Source organism: Oryctolagus cuniculus, chromosome 4 (assembly GCF_051225735.1).
Source record: "Oryctolagus cuniculus isolate XC-2025 breed Fujian yellow rabbit chromosome 4, ASM5122573v1, whole genome shotgun sequence".
Lineage (NCBI taxonomy): Eukaryota > Metazoa > Chordata > Mammalia > Lagomorpha > Leporidae > Oryctolagus > Oryctolagus cuniculus.
The window spans coordinates 48,399,227-48,418,145 of NC_142870.1; the positions used below are offsets into that span (position 1 = coordinate 48,399,227).

Genomic DNA, 18,919 nt, shown 5'->3' on the forward strand with positions numbered 1-18,919 from the left:
AGCACCCCAACCGGGATTAGAATCCGGGTGCCAGCACCGCAGGTGGAGGATTAGCCTAGTGAGCTGCAACGCCGGTGAAAGCAAGGCATTTGAAGTCATCTAAACTACAAACAGCAGCCTTGCCTGGTGGTCAGACTCTTTTTTTTTTTTTTTTTTTTTTTTTGTAAAAGGGAACACATTTATTTCTGATGGTTGGTAACAATTTACAAATAATCTTGAAACCAACTTACTCATAATGCACACATGCTATAAAAAAAACTCCTAACTCTTCAGACACTGCCACAGGATTTAATTTTCACTGAAAAAAAGAATCATTGAAAAACAGCAGCAAACATCTTGAACTCAAACCTGCTCAAATGAGTATAGTCCCAGCTTATAGAATATGAAGTAGGAACTCAATTTCCAGCTGCTAGAGAATTCTTTATAAAGCCTTTCAGTCTAACCATACAGGGTCTGGACTTTTGATGTTAAACTAAACAGCATGCAGAACCATAAATAACAGTTTGTAATCATAAGAAGACTGTATTTTAGGAAGAGACTACCTATTTTACAAAATGGAAACATTTGAAGCAAAAATGGTTTATGAAATAACAAAACAGTTTGTCTTATACTTGAAGAAATTATGATTGTAAAACATTGCTTTTAAAACATGTAAACAGCTTTTCATTGGGTTGTGTTCTTCAGGATGACATGAAGGCATATTTGACATATAGATTCAAACCTGATAAGTTGCTTCACCTGCAATAAATACTTGTACATCCTCTTAAGTAGGGGATAACTGATCAACTTTTCAAGAAATGTATTTTACTATATATTTATCAATTTATTGTCCACAGGAAATATCAAACAGGAAATATTAACATATGAATTCTACTTCAGTTGCTGTGCTAAAAATGTAGTTTACTATTTTAGATCAAGATTAATGATGGCCGGCGCCGTGGCTCAATAGGCTAATCCTCCACCTTGCGGCGCTGGCACACTGGGTTCTAGTCTCAGTCGGGGCACCGGATTCTTTCCCTGTTGCCCCTCTTCCAGGCCAGCTCTCTGCTGTGGCCCGGGAAGGCAGTGGAGGATGGCCCAAGTGCTTGGGCCCTGCACCCCATGGGAGACCAGAGGAAGTACCTGACTCCTGCCTTCAGATCAGCGTGGTGCGCCGGCTGCAGCGCGCCAGCCGTGGCAGCCACTGGAGGGTGAACTAACAGCAAAAAGAAAGGCCTTTCTCTTTGTCTTTGTCTCTCTCTCTCTCACTATCCACTCTGCCTGTCAAAAAAATAAATAAATAAAAAATAAAAAATAAGATTAATGACACAGATCTAGATTTCAATAGTATACAGTGCTTATTTCTACATAACCTTTGTTGCAAAGATTAAACAGATAAAAACAGAAAACAATATTAAAAGAGCTATAATACACTAAAAGTTCTCAATAGATTAGGCTTTTTTTTAAAAGATTTATTTATTTATTTGAAAGTCAGAGTTACACAGAGAGAGAGCAGAAGCAGAGAGGTCTTCTATTTGGTGGTTCACTTCCCAACTGGCTGCAATGGCTGGAGCTGCGCCAATCCAAAGCCAGGAGCTAGGAGCTTCTTCCGGGTCTCCCACATAGGTGCAGGGGCTCAAGGACTTAGGCCGTCTTTCACTGCTTTCCCGGGCCATAGTAGAGAGCTGTATAGGAAGAGAGGCAGACAGGACCAGAACTGGTGCCCATATGGGATGCCTACACTTCAGGCCAGGGTGTTGACCTGCTGCGCCACAGTGCCAGCCCCAGATTAGGCTTTAATATCAAGTATTACAAACAAAAGCCTTTGTCCTAATTATTACTAGGGACAGAAAGAACTCTTTTAATACAAAGAAAAAAATACTGTATTCACCAAGGGAGAGCAATTATTTTTTAAAAAAAATTTATTTAAGTTATACAAATTTCATATATTTTGATACGTGAATACAGATTTAGGAATATAGTGTGATACTTCACTCCCTACCCTCCCTCCTGCCCACAATTCAACCCTTCTTCCTTCTCCCTCTCCTAGTCCCACTCTTAAGTTTTGCTAAGATCTGTTTTCAGTTTACTTAATGATCATAAGGTTAACTCTACACTAAGTAAAGAGTTCAACAAATAATATGAAGAAAAACATCCACTGTTCCTCATCAGAAGAGATAAGGGCTGAAACAATCATCAAATCTAAAAATGTCCATTTCATTCCAAAATATTGCATTTTAGGTACTCAGTTACCCCAGAGCAGGGAAAACATGATATCTGATTTTTTGGGACTGGCTTATTTCACTAAGTATGATTGTTTCCAGTTGTATACATTTTGTTGCAAATTACAGGATTTCATTTTTTTTTCCTTTAAAGTTGGGTTGTACTCCATAGTGTATATATACCAAAATTTCTCTATTCAGTCTTGAGTTGATGGACATCTGGGTTGATTCCATATCTTAGCTATTGTGAATTGAGTTGCAGTGAATCTGGGGACAGATAACTCTTTCATATGCTGATTTCTTTTGGTTTTGGCTGAAACTTCCAGTGGGTAAAACACTCATCTGCACGACACAAATGATCTTGGCCGTCCTTACTCTGAACAGAGATCCTACCATAGTGCATATTGCACTGCACCTAGTGATTGCCCATAGACCGAGCTGCACCCTGCACCCTCTCATGTAGCCACCAAGTCCCCACAGTCTCAGCACACATGTCACCCACAGTTGCTGAGTGCAGAGGTTCTGCTCTGCCTCACCAGCCTGTCCAATCCACAGAGACACAAGTTCCCCAAGCCAGCTGCTCATGGGTGCTCTGCCTAGGCGGCTTAAGTTCTGGAGCCTGTGGTATGTTGGGAGGCTGGGTGTGCTTCATAGTCTTATGTGGGTACCTAGTCCTCTGTGAATCCTTGCAGCCATACTCAAAGTCTGGGGAATATGGATTTTCCCCTCTGCTAGAATTTCTGGATCATACACGTACAGAAGAGCCACTGGCCAAATGTTGCCCTCTCTCTGCTGCTGCCGACAGTACTGCTGAGAAGATGGCGTCCTGTCTCAGCCAATTGCTATGCGTGTGCACAAGGGCTTCCACAGCTGTCACTAATGCCCAAAATGGTGCCCATCCTCTGTCAGTTGGACATGGGGCTCCATTAGGGGGATGGGGTGAGAGAAATGTGACCCTTTGACTTCCACTGGGGCCATGGGTACCCTCCAGCCCCTAGGGCTGCAGGTCGGACTCATGCCATGCTCTCCCTCCGGCTATATCACCATGGGTTGCTGCAATCTCGTCTTACCTCTCTCTCCAAGCTGGTACCCTCCCCTGCTCTTGGCTGCTGGAGTCATGTATTGTGTGCATGTTTGTGCTGAGCAACCTCACCTTCCACAAAGGTCCTCAGTGTTCCTATTCCTTCTGTAGAATTTCCACTGTGGTTTTCTCTCTAAATCTCCCCTAAGAATGTACTTCCTACACTTTTTTTTAATTATTACTATTTATCCCTAGCTTAACACATTACACCATTCCATATTCTGCCATCTTAGAATCCCCAGACTCATTCATTCTATTAACAAGTGTGCTAAACTACATTTGTTTAGTATTCTAAAGGTTTGTACACCCTGGCATGATTTGCCCTAATAAGATTCTGCATGGGTGGGAGCTTGATTTTCATTCGTGAAGTTAGTGAAATGCTTTGTGAAGGGAGATTCTTCACTGGATGTCTCTTTTTGGGAAGCTGATGACCTGAAAATTGATTGTTTTGAAGCTACCTATGCCTGCTTATCCCTGAGAAAATCATTATGTATCCCCAAGGGATGCATATCCTAGTTTGAAGACTTGTAATATTTATCTTCTTTGAGAGTATTCCCTGTTGAAGTACATTCAAAAAAAAATTTTATGAGAGATGTGAATCCAGTTGTAGTTGGCATTGGTATAGATAAAGTAGCTCACCATATAGGAGAAATATACTGTATGTTTTAAGATTTGCTAATAACTCTGTTCTTGAAGCTTGTTGTGTTTTGTGTAAGAAATCACAGCAAACTTGGTTATACTATAAGATTGTCTTGTTATTTTTGTATTTTAAGCTGAAGTTTTATTGAGTAATATATTATAAATAGGAGCTCATAACTGTTTTTACTTCCTCTCAGTATTCTTTGACAAGATATTTGTTGTTACTTGGCTTATACTCATTAATTCTGGGCTTAGAATTTTTGGTATTGTAAAAGCTGGAATAGAAATGTCAAATTAGGGTTGTATCTTGAATAGAGAACATTTTAATCTTAAATTATCTTCATTAGTAGGCTATAAATATTTTACATATTTATGGTAGGAAGTTGATTTGATGAAGTACCCAAAGGCAAACTGATAAATTCTAGGAGTTTGAAGTGGGGAAGAATCTTCCTGATCTTACATCAAGGGCAATGAACTACAGGCAGTGTTCCAAGGAAAGTAGCTTTTCATCTAAGTAGGACTAATGATAATGGTTTACTAAGAAGTACAGATGTCTTCATGCTGATGCTAAAATTCCAAATTAGGTTAGCTACAGTGCTTGAATTTGGAATGCAGAAGCAATGCTAATCAAAGCTTTTATAATCAAAACTTAAAGTGATGGCTGCCCTAAGTGCATTTTAACACCAAATTTCTTCAGATTAGTACTGGCCTTTATTCTGGGCCAAGAGGTTCACAGCTTTGAATGATTAAAAATCTCATATTTCATATGATTTTTAAAAGTTAATCTACTTTTGACAGTCCAACTGCTCTCACTTCTTAGTTCAGCGATGCACTGACCTTTTTTTTTTTTTTTTTTTGTTAACCTGACCTTTGTAATATCTTTATTTTAACATAAAAAGAGCCAACAATTCTGGTTCTTTTTTTTTTTTTCCAGATTTATTTTATCTATTTGAAAGGCAGAGTGACAGAGAAAGAGAAAGAAAGAGATCTTCTATTTGCTGGTTCACACCCCAAATGGCAACAATGGCCAAGATTGGACCACACCTAAGCCAGGAGCCCAGAACTCCATCAAGGTCTCCCATCTTGGAGCAAGGGGCCCAAGTACTAGGGTCACCTTTCACTTTGTTCCCAGGTACATCCATAGGGAGCTGGATCAGAAGTGGGGCTGCTGGGACTAGAACTGGCAGCAGCTTAACCCAAAGCTCCACAATGTTGTTCCCACATTTCTGTTTCTAAATAGAGTAATATTAGGATGACCCAGTTAGGCAGTGTGACTTAGTCAACTTTCTTGCTGACGTTTATGACTCCAATGCATGAAATTCTGTTTGCTGTCAGTAATAACTTTTGGACATGTGGTGAGCCTTTGATAGTAGAGAATGTTAGAAGCTCTCCTTTCTTTGTTGAATGGTTTTTGCCCTCTCTCCTGACCTTTTCCATCTCTAGGCTTTGTGTGTTCTACTGCTTTCCCCTTCTTCTTTTCCTGCTAACTCTCTAGGAATCAAATTTCCTGGAAGGCCTTCTCTGAACTCACCTACAGTAGGTATGTCTTCATTGCGGTGATAATTAAAATAATAGTTTGGAGTACTTTGTATTTACCAAAGCATTGTTAATCACATCACATAAATCTGTAATTTTCAAGCTTTTTTTTTTAGTAGCCTCTGCTTCTAATATCATATATCCTCAGATAAAAATCTTTCTGAAATCCTAGGGCTCTGAATATACAGTTTGACTGTCATTATACATATGCATTATGCCACTTAACTCTGCCACATTGTAAGTTGGTTTTTATTCTCTCCACTTTAAAGAAATAAAACACAGACTAAGAGAAGTTAACTAAATTCCTTCAAGTAGGAGACAGAGCTGCAATCTGAAAATTTCACTGTAGTGCTGTTGACTCTATTCTGCTGTTTCCCAGTGAGACTCAACTGGTGATTTATCTGGCTTTCTTCAAGATGGTTTCTTCAGCATCAGGACAGGTTCTCAGTTATCTTTGTGTCTGCAGCAACTGGCACTATGCATCATCCATAACAACTGCCTGGTAAACCAGGACTCTCAGGTCTCTTCATTATGTATAATTAATGTAGTGTGTGTGTATGTGTGTAAATATATATATATATATATATACACACCCACATATATACATATATATATATTTAAGGGAGCTGCAGAAAGTTTGTAGAAAAGAAGAATTACAGGTAATGCAAATTTTCTATGAATTTTTTGAAATCCCCTCATCTATGAAACTTGCATTTCAATAAAATCTACATCTAAGCAAAACAATAATAAAGCATAAAGTAATATTTAAGCTGGAAATATTTTAAAATCCTCAATTGAGAATTTTGACTAAATACATAATTTAGTACTACCATGATTTTCAGTTGTAGTGAAATAAATAAATATTGTTTATAATAATTATTATTTTATGCCACTTTCCAACTTACCTCATCTGCATTTAGTGTTCACACACTGTGGTCAATGCATTAGATGGAAGATGTGGAGGTGTAGGATATAGAAATGATGAAAACTTCAATTTCTGCAGAAAATAACTGTAAGTATAGGATATAACACCAATCTTACCTTTTTTTTGGTACTGAAGCCTGGGATAGAATCAACATTAGCATGTTTTTCTAAAATGTTAGCAGACATTTGGCCCAGTGGTTAAGATGCCTTTTGGGGTGGCCACATTCCATATCAAAGTGCTTATGTCTGTATCTTTGTTCCACTTTTTTGTTATCTTATTTATTTATTTGAGAGGTAGAGTTACAGGCAGTGAGAAGGAGAGACAGAGAGAAAGGTCTTCCTTCCATTGGTTCACTCCCCAAATGGCCACAGCAGCTGGAGCTGTGCTGATCTGAAGCCAGGATCCAGGTACTTACTTCTTCCTGGTCTCCCATGTGGGTGCAAGGGCCCAAGCACTTGGGCCATCTTCTACTGCTTTCCCAGGCCACAGCAGAAAGCTGGATTAGAAGAGGAGCAGCCGGGACTAGAACCAGCACCCATATGGGATACCGGGACCGCAGGTGGAGGATTAACCTGCGCCACAGCGCCGGCCCCTGTTTCTTCCACTTCTGATTCTAGCTTCCAGATAATGCACTTCCTTGGAGGCAGCAAATGGTGGCTCAAGTATTTGGGTCTCTATTACCCATGTGTGACCTTGATTGAGTTCTGATTTAGCTTCATCCTGACCCAACCCTGGCTGTTGAGAGAATGTGGGAACTGAACCAACAAATGGAAGATTTCTGTTTCTGCTTCTTTCTGTATTTGTGTGTGTGTGTGTGTGTGTGTATGTGTGTATGTGTATTTGCCTTTTAAATTAAATGTTAGCGTGTTCTTTAAATATGTCAGTAGTCTTCAAATAATGCCAAAATCTAAAAAATAATGGAAACCTTGGGGATGAATTGACTACTGAACCTGGCTTTTGACTTGACAGCATTTGCTTACCCTGAAAAACTTTCAAGTTTATTTTCATTGCTTTATGAAAATTCCAGAATAAAAGACAAACCCAGAGGCCTACCCAAGTAGAGCATCCCAGTGTGCTATCCTCTCCATACAAAAGATAAACTAGGGCCGGCGCCGCGGCTCAGTAGGCTAATCCTCCGCATTGCGGCACCAGCACACCAGGTTCTGGTCCCGGTCGGGGCACCGGATTCTGTCCCTGTTGCCCCTCTTCCAGGCCAGCTCTCTGCTGTGGCCAGGGAGTGCAGTGGAGGATGGCCCAAGTATTTGGGCCATGCACCCCATGGGAGACCAGATAAACGCCTGGCTCCTGCCTTCGGATCAGCGTGGTGCACTGGCCGCAGCGCGCCGGCCGCAGTGGCCATTGGAGGGTGAACCAACGGCAAAGGAAGACCTTTCTCTCTGTCTCTCTCTCTCACTGTCCACTCTGCCTGTCAAAAAAAAAAAAAAAAAAAAAAAAAGATAAACTAGGAAGGAAGTGTCCTTTTCAAGAGACTACAAGTGAAACTGCCTGTCTTCAACTTTGTAGAAGACAATGATAATGTATTGTGGGGTTAGAAATTGTGAGCTCATCAGAGCCAGTGTTATGATGTAGTGGGTTAAACTGACACTTGTGATGCTGGCATCCCATATGGGTACCAATACATGTCCTGGCTGCTCCACCAAGTGTTTGGGCCCTTTCCCTCCATGTGGGAGACCTGGAGGAAACTCCTGGCTCCTGGATTTGGCCTAGCCCAGCCCTGGCTGTTGTGGCCAACTGGGGAGTAAACCAGTGGATGGAAGATTTCTCTCTCTCTCTCTCTCTCTTTCTCTCTCTTTCTCTCTGTCCCTTCCTCCCTCTCTCTCTCTAACTTTGATATGTAAATAAATAAATAAATTTTAGAAAATGTGAGCTCAAATAACACCCATATATATAATAACAAAAGCATTAAAGTTAGAAGGGAGTATTATGAACCTTTTATCTTATAGAAAGACTGTGAAAATTGTCCTAATTTAAAATTTGTAATATATACATGTTAAAATCTTTTGAGTTACCTCTAAAAGAATAACAATAAAATCTAAAATATTTAAACCAGAAAAAAAAAAGGAAAAATGAAATGAAAGATGAATAAGATGTGATTCTTTCCTTTAAGAATCTCATTTTCTGATAGGCAGTGATGGAAACAAGGTGTGATTTGGGGTTATTTTGGATCCAGTGTATGCACCAACACATATCTATTTGGCTTCATGTTTACTACTACCCCCACCTCAAGACTGGAGCTGCTTGAATTCTTTCAAACTCAAAAAACCCTAGCAAAGGCTAGAGTCAGTCATGTAGTTGTCTGTTGCTAATGCTACCACTGCCACAAATTGAGGAGATTCTGATTGGGTTTCATCTGATAGACAGAGATCACTACACATGTGTACCTGCTCTGCTTAGTCCTGGAAACTGCTTGGCTTCTTTAGCAGCTGTCTCAAGGAGCCAGGTATACAAACATGAAGTATGTGGACATTATCAACTTTTACCAACGAGAGACAGGGAACAGCATGCTGCTGACAGATCGTTCCTTCCTCCTTTTCCACTAACACTCAAAGTTTCTTCTAAGAATCTGTAATTTGAGACTTTAGAGATATCCTGAGGGACTGACCTAAGCTGTAGCCAGCTTGATTACAAATATTGTTTTGTGGGCCTTCCTTACATAATTTCCTTCCATTTTTCTCTTAATCTTGATTCCCCAGGATTATACCTCCTCCATGACATAAACTTGTTGTCTTAGACTGTTTTATGGTGATTCCAAAGCCAAAGGCATTTAGACACTTATTTAAGCTCTTTTAGTGAGTCTTCCAAAAGGCTCCTAAAATAAATATGCAAGCTAACTATAGAAGAGTGACATTTGTACCAGTGTAGCTTTAAAATGTTTTCCTACCCTTTCCTTTCTAACAAAATTGATGCCAGCTCCTAAAATGGCATACATACAGAAGTTTGGAGTTGCTGGTGTTAGAAAAGGTGAGCAGTGGCAGTTTGCATTGCAGTGTGACAACGGAGTAGGTGGTGGGATCTCACCATGTGTGTCTGACTACCTTTTTCTCTGCTATGCTTGTTTGAGCTTCAGAATGTGAAATGGCTGGTTTTAAGAGTGGGAAGGACTCCAGAAATGCCATAAAAAAAAAAAAAAAAGATTTTCTGCTCACAGACTGCTAGCATGCAGTTCTTCATGGGCTGTCTTCACCAACATCTAAAATCTGGGATGACTGGCCATAGACATGTGGGCACAACTATGGCTGTGTACACTGCAGCCGTCTTAGTGTACCTCATTGCAAGAGTACTTGAACTGGCAGGAAGGCATCAAAAGACTTACAGTGTATTACCCCTCTTCACTTGCAATTTGCTATTGGCAGAGATAAATTGGATTCTCTCATCAAGGTTACGATTACTAGTGGTGGTATCATTCCCCACATCCACAAATCTCTGAGAATAAAGGACAACAAAAGATTCTAAAGGATATCTGAATTCTCTGTTATCTCAGGATTCTAAATACTCCAACAAGTGTCTAATGTTGGTAATTCCAGTGCGCTATATCTCAATGAAAACTTTGCCTTTTTGTAAGTCCATTATTGAACAAGTTGGAAGTTTATTTAGCTATCCAACCAACCATATTTCTGCATTCAAGACTTAACCATATGTAAGTGTTAATGTGGCTTCAAAGAAGTTATTGTTTCTGAAATAGTAGGTTTTGACTGAGTTGAATAGTTTTAGAAAACTGGATTTTAATTGTGATGCAGAAGTTACAGTAACAAATATTTGAGTTTGTATAGACATTATTTCCACTCTGGTGGATAAGTTTGATAAAAGATCCCAAACTGGAAAAAAAATTAGCTATACACATAAACATCTGTAATGTAAGACAAAATATCATAGATTCTAAAGGAGAGGTACAGAGTGTGTTTGAGAAATGAACAGCTGAGCTTGGAGCACAGACAATATTGGTGAAATGTGGGGAGATTAAAATTGAAAGATTGTCTTGAGGTCTGTGTATTACAGATCTTGAATTAATGACTAGGAGCTTGACTTTTTTCAGTGGATAACAGTAAATTATTCAGTTTTATTTAACAGGAGGACCAACAATCAAAAAATAAACCAGAACAGAGTCCTCCAAGATGGCAGAATAAGGAGGGAGCACACTGATAGTCCAGGAAAAGATATTTTAATAAAAGTGTTGATACTGTAGTTTCAGTGAAGAGTTAGGGAAAAAAACTGCAGAGGAAACTCTTCCAGAACTAGTGGGACACGGTGGACCTATGTGAAGGGCATGGGCGCCCATGGCTCAGGACCCAAGCTGCCGAGTCTATGCACCAGTGCTAGAAAGGGAGGTGAGGCGAAATCTCTGTAGTCCGAGACACTGACAGGGAAGCAGCAGGAAGAGCCTAGAGGGAACGGGGCTTGAAGCCCCATGGGGGAAAGTTCACCAGGCTAACTAGAGGAGAGAAAAAAATAAATAAATAAAAGGGACTGGTACAGATACGATTCTCTCCAATCACCTTACAAAGGTGAGCAAGACAAAGAGCAGGCGCCATTGTGGACATACGTAAAAGCTGCGCCCGCCATCAGCCAAGCAGAAAAATCTGACTCTGATGGGGAAAAATAACAGGAGGTTAGGACCTAGTGAATGTGTGGAGCTTGTGAACTGAGACTGTGGAAAAAATAAAAAAAACAACTCAGGGTGTGTGAGAGAACTCACAGAGTGCCTGAGACGTGAGTACTCTTGGGAGATGCCACAAACTCGGTAACCTTGGCAACCCGGTAGGTAGGATATTGCAAGGGAATCTGAGCTTACACTGAGGACTGCACAGATCCTTTGTGTGCTTCTTGGGACAGAGCAGACAAATATTATGCCCACAGAGGCCAGAGCTCAGACACTGATTGCATTCACTTCCACTCAGCTGTGTGTAATTACTTCTCTTCTGAATAAAAGAGAGAGAGAGAGAGATTTACCACGCCTAACCTGGGTGTGTCACCTTTGGCACACCCTTAAGCCTGAAGAACCCAACAGAGCTCTCTGGCCACACCCATCACAAGCCTCTAAGGATCCATCAAAAGCAGACAGTCCACTTAGTCTAGAGTCATAGTATAACGAGAAAAACCACCACAGCGAGGGAAAAAAAAAGATGAAACCAAAGAATATCTCCACAATGCCAAGCAACAAATGCAGAAACTGAGGAAACAAGAACAAGGAAGACATTATGACGCCCCCAAATCAACAAGACACCCCAAATCAAGATTATGAAGATGATGAGATAGAAAAAATGCAAGATACGGATTTCCAAAAATTTATGATAATAACATTTAGAAGTTCTCAAAAACAAATTCTTGAACTACAAAAATCCTTACTGGACAGGGTAGAAAATCTTCTCATGAAAATGAAATCTTAAGGAGGAATCAAAATGAAATGAAAAACTAGTAGAACATGAAATTGTGATATTGAAGAGAAATCGAAATGAAGAATACAATAAATCAAATGACAAACACATTTCAGTGCCTTAAAAACAAGATCAGTGAAGCAGAAGAAAGAATATCGGACTTAGAAAACAGAGCACACACAGGAAAGTATATGTCAAACCAAAGAAAAAAAGAGGGAATTAGAAATCTAAAAAATATTGTTGGGAATCTACAGGATACGATGAAAAACCCAACATTCGGGTTCAAGGAGTTCCTGAAGGCATGGAGAGAGAGAAAGGATTAGAAGGCCTTTTTAGTGAGATACGAGAAGAGAACTTCCCGGGTTTGGAGAAGGACAGAGACATCCTCGTACAGGAAGCTCATGGGACCCCTAATAAACGTGACCAAAAGAGATCCTCACCATGACACGTTGTAATCAAACTCACCACAGTGAAACATAGAGAAAAGATTCTAAAATGTGCAAGAGAGAAATGTCAGATTACTCTCAGAGGATCTCCAATTAGACTCACAGCAGACTTATAAGAAACCCTACAAGCTAGAAGGGTATGGCGAGATATAGCCCAGGTACTAAGAGAGAAAAACTGCCAGCCCAGAATATTATATCCAGCAAAGCTCTCATTTGTGAATGAAGATGAAATAAAGACCTTTCATAGCAAACAGAAATTGAAAGAATTTGTCGCCACTCATCCAGCCCTGCAAAAGATGCTTAAAGATGTGTTACACACAGAAACACAGAAACACGGTCATCAATAGGAAAGAAGGTAAAGGAAGGAAACCTCCCAATAAAAGAACACATGAAGTTCAAAGCATATACTAGAAATATCTTTGGGAAAATGGCAGGGCAAAGTTACTACTTATCAATAGTCACATTGAACATTAATGGCCTGAACTGTCCAGTTAAAAGACACAGACTGGCTGAATGGATTAAGGAACAAAAAGCTTCTATTTGCTGCTTACAAGAAACACATCTTTCCAACAAAGATGCATACGGACTGAAAGTGAAAGGTTGGAAAAATATTCCACGCCAACAGAAATGAAAAAAGAGCGGGTGTAGCCATCTTAATATCAGGCAAAATAAACTTTAGCACAAAAACTGTTAAGAGAGACAAAAAGGGGCACTATATAATGATTAAGGGATCAATTCAACAGGAAGATATAATGATTATCAATGTATATGCACCTAATTACAGGGCACCGGTTTATTTAAAATATATGTTGAGGGATTAAAGGGAGACTTAGACTCCAATACAATAGTACTGGGGGACTTCAATACTCCACTCTCAGAAATGGATCAACGGAACAGAAGATCAACAAGGAAACAGCAGATTTAATCAACACTATTGCCCAAATAGATCTAACAGATATCTACAGAACTTTCAATCCTACACTTAAAGAATTTACATTCTTCTCAGCAGTGCATGCAATCTACTCTAGGATTGACCACATACTAGGCTATAAAGGAAGTCTCAACAAATTCAAAACAATTAGAATCATACCATGCAGCTTCTCAGAAAATAGTGGAATGAAGTTGGAAATTAGCAACTCAGGAATCCCTAGAGCGTATGCAAACACATGGAGACTGAACGACATGCTCCTGAATGAACATTGGGTCATAGAAGAAATCAAAAGAGAAATCAAAACCTTTCTGGAAGTAAATGAGGATAACAACACAACATATCAAAACTTATGGGATACAGCGAAAGCAGTGTTAAGAGGAAAGTTTATATCAATAGGTGCCTACATCAAGAAATTGGAAAGGTACCAAATAAATGAGCTTTCAATGCATCTCAAGGATCTAGAAAAACTGCAGCAAACCAGACCCAAATCTAGTAGAAGAGAAATCATAAAAATCAGAGAAGAAATCAATAGGATTTAATCAAAAAAATTACAAAAGATCAGCCAAACCTAGAGCTGTTTTTTTGAAAAAATAAACAAAATTGAAGCATCTTTGGCCCAACTAACTAAAAAAGAAAAGACCGAAATCATAAAATCAGAGATGAAAAAGGAAATGTAACAAAAGACACCACAGAAAGAAAAAGAATCATCAAAAATTACTACAAAGAGTTGTGTGCCAGCAAACAGTGAAATCGATCAGAAATGGATAGATTCCTGAGCACATGCAACCTACCTAAATTGAACCATGAAGACACAGAAAACCTAAAGAGACCCATAACTGAGACAGAAATTGAAACAGTAATAAAGGCCCTCCCAACAAAGAAAAGCCCAGGACCAGATGGATTCACTGCTGAATTCTACCAGACATTTAAAGAAGAATTAACTCCAATTCTTCTCAAACTATTCAGAACAATCGAAAAAGAGGGAATCCTCCCAAATTCTTTCTATGAAGCCAGCATCACCTTAATCCCTAAGCCAGAGAAAGATGCAGCACTGAAAGAAAATTATAGACCAGTATCCCTGATGAACATAGGTGCAGAAATCCTCAATAAAATACTGGCCAATAGAATGCAACAACACATCAGAAAGATCATCCACGCAGACCAAGTGGGATTTATCCCTGGTATGCAGGGATGGTTCAATGTTTGCAAATCAATCAGTGTGATACACTACATTAACAAACTGCGGAAGAACAGCCATATTATTATCTCAATAGATGCAGAGAAAGCATTTGATAATATACAACACCCTTTCGTGATGAAAACTCGAAGCAAATTGGGTATAGAAGGAACATTCCTCAATATAATCAAAGCAATTTATGAAAAACCCATGGCCAGCATCCTATTGAATGGGGAAAAGTTGGAAGCACTTCCACTGAGATCTGGTACCACTCTCACCACTGCTATTCAATATAGTTCTGGAAGTTTTAGCCAGAGCTATTAGGCAAGAAAAAAAAAAGTAAAGGGATACAAATTGGGAAGGAAGAAGGCAAAGTATCCCTCTTTGCAGATGATATGATTCTTTATTTAGGGGATCCAAAGAACTCTACTAAGAGACTATTGGAACTCATAGAAGAATTTGGCAAAATAGCAGGATATAAAATCAGTGTACAAAAATCAACAGCCTTTGTATACACAGGGAATGCCATGGCTGAGAAAGAACTTCTAAGATCAATCCTATTCACAATAGATACAAAAACAATCAAATACCTTCAAATAAACTTAACCAAGGACGTTAAAGATTTCTACAATGAGAATTAGAAAATCTTAAAGAAAGAAAGAAGAGGATACCAAAAAATGGAAAAATCTTCCATGCTCATGGATTGGAAGAATCAACATCATCAAAATGTCCATTCTCCCTAAAGGAATTTATCGTTTCATTGTGATACCCATCAAAATACCAAAGACATTCTTCTCAGATCTGGAAAAAATGATGCTGAAATTCATATGGAGACACAGGAGACCTCGGATAGCTAAAGCAGTGTTGTACAACAGAAACAATGCCAGAGGCATAACAATACCAGACATACTACATGGCATTTGTAATCAAAACAGCATGGTAGGTACTAGTACAGAAACAGATGGATAGACCAATGGGACAGAATAGGAACACCAGAAATCAACCCAAACATCTACAGCCAACTTATATTTCATCAAGGAGCTAAAACTAATCCCTGGAGTAAGGGCAGTCTATTCAATAAATGGTGCTGGGAAAACTGGATTTCCACATGCAGAAGCATGAAGCCCCTGCCTTACACCTTACACAAAATCCACTCAACATGGATTAAAGACCTAAATCTACGACCTGACACCATCAAATTATTAGAGAACATTGGAGAAACCCTGCAAGATATTGGCACCGGCAAGGACTTCCTGGAAAAGACCCCAGAAGCACAGGCAGTCAAAGCCAAAATTAACATTTGGGATTGCATCAAATTGAGAAGTTTCTGTATGGCAAAAGAAACAATCAAGAAAGTGAAAAGGCAACCGACAGAATGGGAAAAAATATTTGCAAACTATGCAACAGATAAAGGTTTAATAACCAGAATCTACAAAGATATCAAGAAACTCCGCAACAAGAAAACAAACAACCTACTTAAGAGATTGGCCAAGGACCTCAATAGATATTTTTCAAAAGAGGAAATCCAAATAGCCAACAGACACATGAAACAATTTTCAGTATCACGAGCCATCAGGGAAATGCAAATCAAAACCACAATGAGGTTTCACCTCACCCCGGTTAGAATGGCTCACATCCAAAAATCTACCAACCACAGATGCTGGCGAGGATGTGGGGAAAAAGGGACACTAACCCACTGTTGGTGTGATTGCAAACTGGTAAAGCCACTATGGAAGTCAGTCTGGAGATTCCTCAGAAACCTGAATATAACCCTACCGTTCGACCCAGCCATCCCACTCCTTGGAATTTATCCAAAGGAAATGAAATTGGCAAACAGAAAAGCTATCTGCACCTTAATGTTTATTGCAGCTCAATTCACAAAACTTTGCCACTTATGTATTAGAATTTGATCATCAGTTCTCTATCTTTGTTTCCCTAGTAACCTTATAGTAATTGTCACAATGTTTTTTGGTAACATTGCCATTTAAAAACTCACCCTATTTGGAATCTTGCAGGTACACCAAGAGAGAGAATAAATGAACCCTAGAGAGCTGACTAGAATACCATGCTTTGGGCCTTCTTGAGTGTGACGTATCCTTATAACTGACTGTGTCCCTTGCAGGGACCCTAAGAGCTGTGCCTATTGAGTTGTAAAAAGAAATTTTGGCTCCGGTAGGATTATAAGGTTTTTAAGCCAGGACTGCTCCTTTACCTGACCAAATGGTGATCTCCCTTTCATTTACCCAAATGACCTCCTCGGTGAACTGTATAAGGCCTTTCATGGAGGAATGTTGCACAATGTCCTTTTGGGAAATTGTGGTTCTAGTCCTTCTATTTGAGATGGTACCTAATGTGGCCTGTGTGAGTCTAAATGTTTAGTTTTATCAGACTTGAAGATGGTTAAGAAGACCACTTTAAATAAGACCAGAAAACCTAGAGATTATAAAAGTGTTCTGATTGACTATAAAATCATGAAATTTGTGTATTACAAAACACAGTACAAACAAATTCAGAAGATAATTTAGAAAATCTATTTGTAAGATTGCAAATAAAGAGTTAATATCTAGAATATGGAAATGTCTTACCAGTTAATAAGAAAAATAGAAATTGGGCAATGAAAAAAATGGACTAAGAATAAGAATATATAGTTAATAAAAACATGCATGGATCTCAGAATTTTTGGCAGCAAAATAAACTTTTTCAGATTTATGTATTTATTTGAAAGGCAGTGTTACAGAGAGGAAGAAGCAGAGGCAGATTGAGAGAGTGAAAGTGAGATCTTCCATCCACTGATTCACTCCCCAAATTACTGCAGTGGCCAGAGCTGTGGCAGACAGAAGCCAGGAGCCATGGGTGCCAGAGCCCAAGCACTTGGACCATCTTCCACTGCTTTCCCAGGTGCTTTAACAAGGAAATGGATTAGAATTGGAGCAGCTTAGACTTGAACCAGTGCCTGTATGCGGTACTGGCATCATAGGTGGCAGCTTAACCTGCTATGCCACAGCACTGACCCCAATAAACTTATCTTTTAATTCCATTTTCCACGAACTCTTTAAAGCACTTTTGTGCATGTATCAGTGTGTGTGTATGTAGATAGAAATGTATATTTAAATAAAAGAAAAAACTGTTTCACTAGAGAGAGAATATTTGCTGAGAAACAGTATAGTATGTGGTTAAAGAGTAACTTGGGCTGGCGCCGCGGCTCAGTAGGCTAATCCTCCACCTTGCGGCGCCGGCACACGGGGTTCTAGTCCCGGTCGGGGCGCCGGATTCTGTCCTGGTTGCCCCTCTTCCAGGCCAGCTCTCTGCTGTGCCAGGGAGTGCAGTGGAAAATGGCCCAAGTCCTTGGGCCCTGTACCCCATGGGAGACCAGGATAAGCACCTGGCTCCTGCCATCGGATCAGTGTGATGCACCTGCCACAGCGCGCCAGCTGAGGCGGCCATTGTAGGGTGAACCAACAGCAAAAGGAAGACCTTTCTCTCTGTCTCTCTCTCACTGTCCACTCTGCCTGTCAAAAAAAAAAAAAAAAAAAAAGTAACTTGGGAGATGGCAGGCATTGTGGAGCATTGGCTTAAGCCTGTATTTACAATGGCTGTATTCCATATCAGAATGTTCATTTGAATACTAATTCTTAGGCTTCCATTCCAGTTTCCTGCAAATGCACCTGCGAAGTAGCAGCTAATGGCTCAAGTACTTGTATCCCTGCTACTCATGTTGGAAATCCATGGTGTAGTTCCTAGCTCCTGAGCTCCTTGATTTTGCAGACATTTGGAGATTGAAGCAGCAAATTGGATCTCTCTGTCTCTCTTTCCCTCTATCTCTCCCTCTCTCTCTCTGTGTGTGTGTGTGTGTGTGTTTACCTCTTAAATAATTGAATTTAATTGGGGTTAACGTTGTGGCATAATGAGCTAAGACACCACCTGTGGTGTTGGCATCCCATATGGGTGCTGGTTCAAATTCTGGCTGGTCTGCTTTCAATCCAGCTCACTGCTAATGTGCCTGGGAAAGCAGTGAAACATGCACCCACATGGGAGACTGGATGAAGCTCCTGGCTTCAGGCTGGCCCAACCCTGCCTGTGGTAACATTTTGGAGCGTGACTCTTCCAGTGGATGGAAGATTCTCTCTCTCTCTCTCTGTTTCTCTTCCTCTTTGAACTGTGACTTTCAAATAAATAAAATAAATCTTTTTAAAAAATAAAGTATATGAGAGTATTTACCTACCACACAGAGTTTGTAAAGATTAAATGTTATTGTATGCAGTGTGTTTAGAATAATGCATAACACATAATATGAACTCAAAAATTATTAGTTATAAAAATGTGTTACTAATATTTTTGTAGTACTATGAAATATATGTTATTAATTTGTCATATTTAGTTTTTTATGATTTTTATTTATTTGAAAGAGTTACACAGAGAGAGAAGGAGAGGCAGAGAGGGGTCTTCTGCAATCCTCTCGTTCTCTCCCCAACTGACCTGAACAGCTGGAGCTGTGCCGATCCGAAGCCAGGAGCCAGGAGCTTCTTCTGGGTCTCCCACGTGGATGCAGTGGCCTTGGGCCATCTTCCACTGCTTTCCAGGCCATAGCAG

General features: G+C 39.7%; 1 protein-coding gene across 10 annotated transcripts in view; it reads left to right on the top strand.

The window, feature by feature from the left end:
- NSUN3 (NOP2/Sun RNA methyltransferase 3) overlaps positions 1–18,919 on the top strand; it is an 88,509-nt gene that overhangs the window by 25,072 nt on the left and 44,518 nt on the right. For 5 of the 10 annotated variants that reach the window (XR_007908929.3, XM_051819162.3, XM_089330680.1 and 2 more), the window contains one exon: positions 4,856–5,053. The exons of the other annotated variants lie outside the window; for them this stretch is intronic. Coding sequence is in view for 4 of the 5 variants with exons in the window: in XM_051819162.3 (XP_051675122.1) it covers positions 4,856–5,053 (198 nt within the window). In the remaining variant the exon portion in view is untranslated. The remainder of the gene's footprint in view (positions 1–4,855; positions 5,054–18,919) is intronic. 10 annotated transcript variants of the gene reach the window in all.